The sequence below is a fragment of the Emiliania huxleyi genome, assembly GCF_000372725.1.
Source record: "Emiliania huxleyi CCMP1516 chromosome Unknown EMIHUscaffold_117, whole genome shotgun sequence".
Lineage (NCBI taxonomy): Eukaryota > Haptophyta > Isochrysidales > Noelaerhabdaceae > Emiliania > Emiliania huxleyi.
The window spans coordinates 350329-352719 of NW_005201421.1; the positions used below are offsets into that span (position 1 = coordinate 350329).

Genomic DNA, 2391 nt, shown 5'->3' on the forward strand with positions numbered 1-2391 from the left:
CGGGGGAGGTTATGGTGGGGGGTTTCGCCCGCTTTTCTGACGTGGAGGCGGCAGTCCAGGCGCTCGGACTAGATTTTGTGGGAAACCCCCCTTTGGAGGATTTTTCCGAAATGCAGGTGCAGGAGCGGCCCGGCCCCCCCCCAAAAAAGAGGGGGGGGCAGACCCTCCTCAAGGAGGGGTTGCTGGGAGAGGGGCCCTTCCTGGAGGGGGACATCCTAAAGGGGGCCTCCCCCCCCCCCCCCTTCCCAAGTCCCTCCCAACCCCCCCCCTCCCAAGTCCCTCCCAACCCCCCCCCCCCCCAAACCCCCTCCCCCCCTCCCCTCACCTCTGCACCTCCCCGCAGGTGTCCAGCTTCGTCAACCACATGGTCGACGTCGAGATGATGGAGGCGGCCGCGGCACGGCAGCGCGCCTCCCCCCCCGCGCCTGCCCCTCCCCACCCTCCCCCCCCCTGCCGCAAGGCGTGCGGCGAGGAGCTCGCCGAGCGGCTCGAGAAGCAGCAGCCGACTAAGGTCCTCACCGTCGAGGCGACGGGCTTGCTGCCCCGCCCTGCCGACATCTCCTAGACATGTCCGTGACACGTCCCCGACATGTCCTGTAGGCGACGGGCCTGCTGCCCGCCATGTTCGTCGCAAAGGCGCTCTCGTTGCCGTGCGTCTTTGCGCGCAAGCAGCGCCAGATCTCGATCTCAGACTCGTACCAGACGTCGTACAAGTCGACCGTCGCCTCGACGCCGCAGGACCTGTACGTCTCGACAGAGTGAGATCTAGCCGCGATCTAGCCGAGATCTAGCCGAGATAGGACCTGTACGTCTCGACAGAGTGAGATCTAGCCGCGATCTAGCCGAGATCTAGCCGAGATAGGACCTGTACGTCTCGACAGAGTGAGATCTAGCCGCGATCTAGCCGAGATCTAGCCGAGATAGGACCTGTACGTCTCGACAGAGTGAGATCTAGCCGAGATCTAGCCGAGATCTAGCCGAGATCTAGCCGAGATAGGACCTGTACGTCTCGACAGAGTGCTTCGCCGCCCCTTGCTTCGCCGCCCCTCCCGCCGCGCGCGGCCTCCCCTACCCGACGGTACCCGAACCCACGTGGCACGCCAGGTACCTCACAGCACCCTCCCCTACCACACACGGTACCCGAACCCACCCGTGGCGCGCCAGGTACCTCAACCCGTCCGACCGCGTGCTCATCATCGACGACTTCCTCGCAGGCGGCCGCACCGCCGACGCGCTCGTGCGGCTGTGCAAGATGGCGAACGCAAACGTGGTCGGCGGCGGCTTCCTGATAGAGAAGGCGGCCGACGCGGGCCGCGCCTTCCTCTCCGGGTACCAGATCCCGCTCGAGTCGATCGCGCTGGTCGAGGTCAAGGACGGCACCATCCACGTCATCGAGCAGGACAGCCGCGAGGCGCCGGCGCAGCTGCAGTCCGAGGTGGCCGCCGTCGCGAGAAACTTTGACGACTCGCCCCCCGACGACGACGACGACGGTCTCGTCCGTCTCAGTGTCTGAGAGATCGCTTGGTCGACTGGGCGGAACCGTGTGACCCACCTGCTGCTGCCAACACAGCGAGCAATCGTCAGACGTGTCCACGCCTTGTGTCCTGCGGGGCCCTTGCCGTCCCCTTTTGGCTGTTGGCTTATTCGCGCGGCGTCCGGCGACGAGACGTGCATGTACAACTCGAGTGGTGTAAGTGTTTTCTCTTTACAGTAACGAAAAACTCCTTGCGAGATCGGATCCCGGGCTACGGGGCGGCCGCGCCGAAATGAAAAGGTCGGAGAGCGCGGGAGGAGTCGCGCCCCGCAACTCGCTCTATCTGTTAATTCGCTGCCTCTCTCTGTGCGTGTGATCTCGCGCGGCATGCGCACGTGCCTCCCTCGCCCCCCCTACGAGCCTCGACCGACCAGCCACTGGAAGAAAAAGTAGACGCCGAAGAAGTAGATCAGGCTCGTCATCGACCGCCCGCCGCCCTTCGCCTGCTGCTGCTGCTGCGGAGGCTTGCTCGGCATGCCCGCCGCCGCCTTGGCGGCGGCCGCCGCCTCGGAGCTGCCGAGCGTGTTTGCGGCGTGCAGTGGGCGGAAGGGCGCCTCGTCGAGCGCCGCAGCCTGGGGGGGCGGGAGGCGGCGGGCTGGGAGAGGAGAGAGAGCGCGCGGCGCAAGGTGTGGCGCCGCCACGGCCCTCGCGCCGCCGCGACAGGGGGCGCAAGGTCTCGACGGCGATTAGAGGGCGGCACCCCTCCCCTCCCCTCCGCCTCCGTGCGCGTCAGGGGGAGGGCCATTCACGGCTACGTCTCGGCGGTCTCTCGGCGCCTGGGTCGGGCCACTCCACGGCGCCGCGCCAGCGTCTGCAGCGGCGGCGTCGGCCGGCGCTGCGCCCGTCCTTCGCTCCCT

General features: G+C 67.3%; 1 protein-coding gene across 1 annotated transcript in view; it reads left to right on the top strand.

Annotated features, from left to right (window-relative positions):
* Positions 1 to 1513, top strand: part of EMIHUDRAFT_224437 (hypothetical protein) — a gene marked incomplete at both ends in the record, with an annotated part of 2440 nt that extends 927 nt beyond the window's left edge. Inside the window, 3 exons of the mRNA XM_005791015.1 lie at positions 344 to 373; positions 601 to 713; positions 1165 to 1513. Coding sequence (XP_005791072.1) covers positions 344 to 373; positions 601 to 713; positions 1165 to 1513 — 492 coding nt within the window. The remainder of the gene's footprint in view (positions 1 to 343; positions 374 to 600; positions 714 to 1164) is intronic.
* Positions 1514 to 2391: the final 878 nt, after the last annotated feature.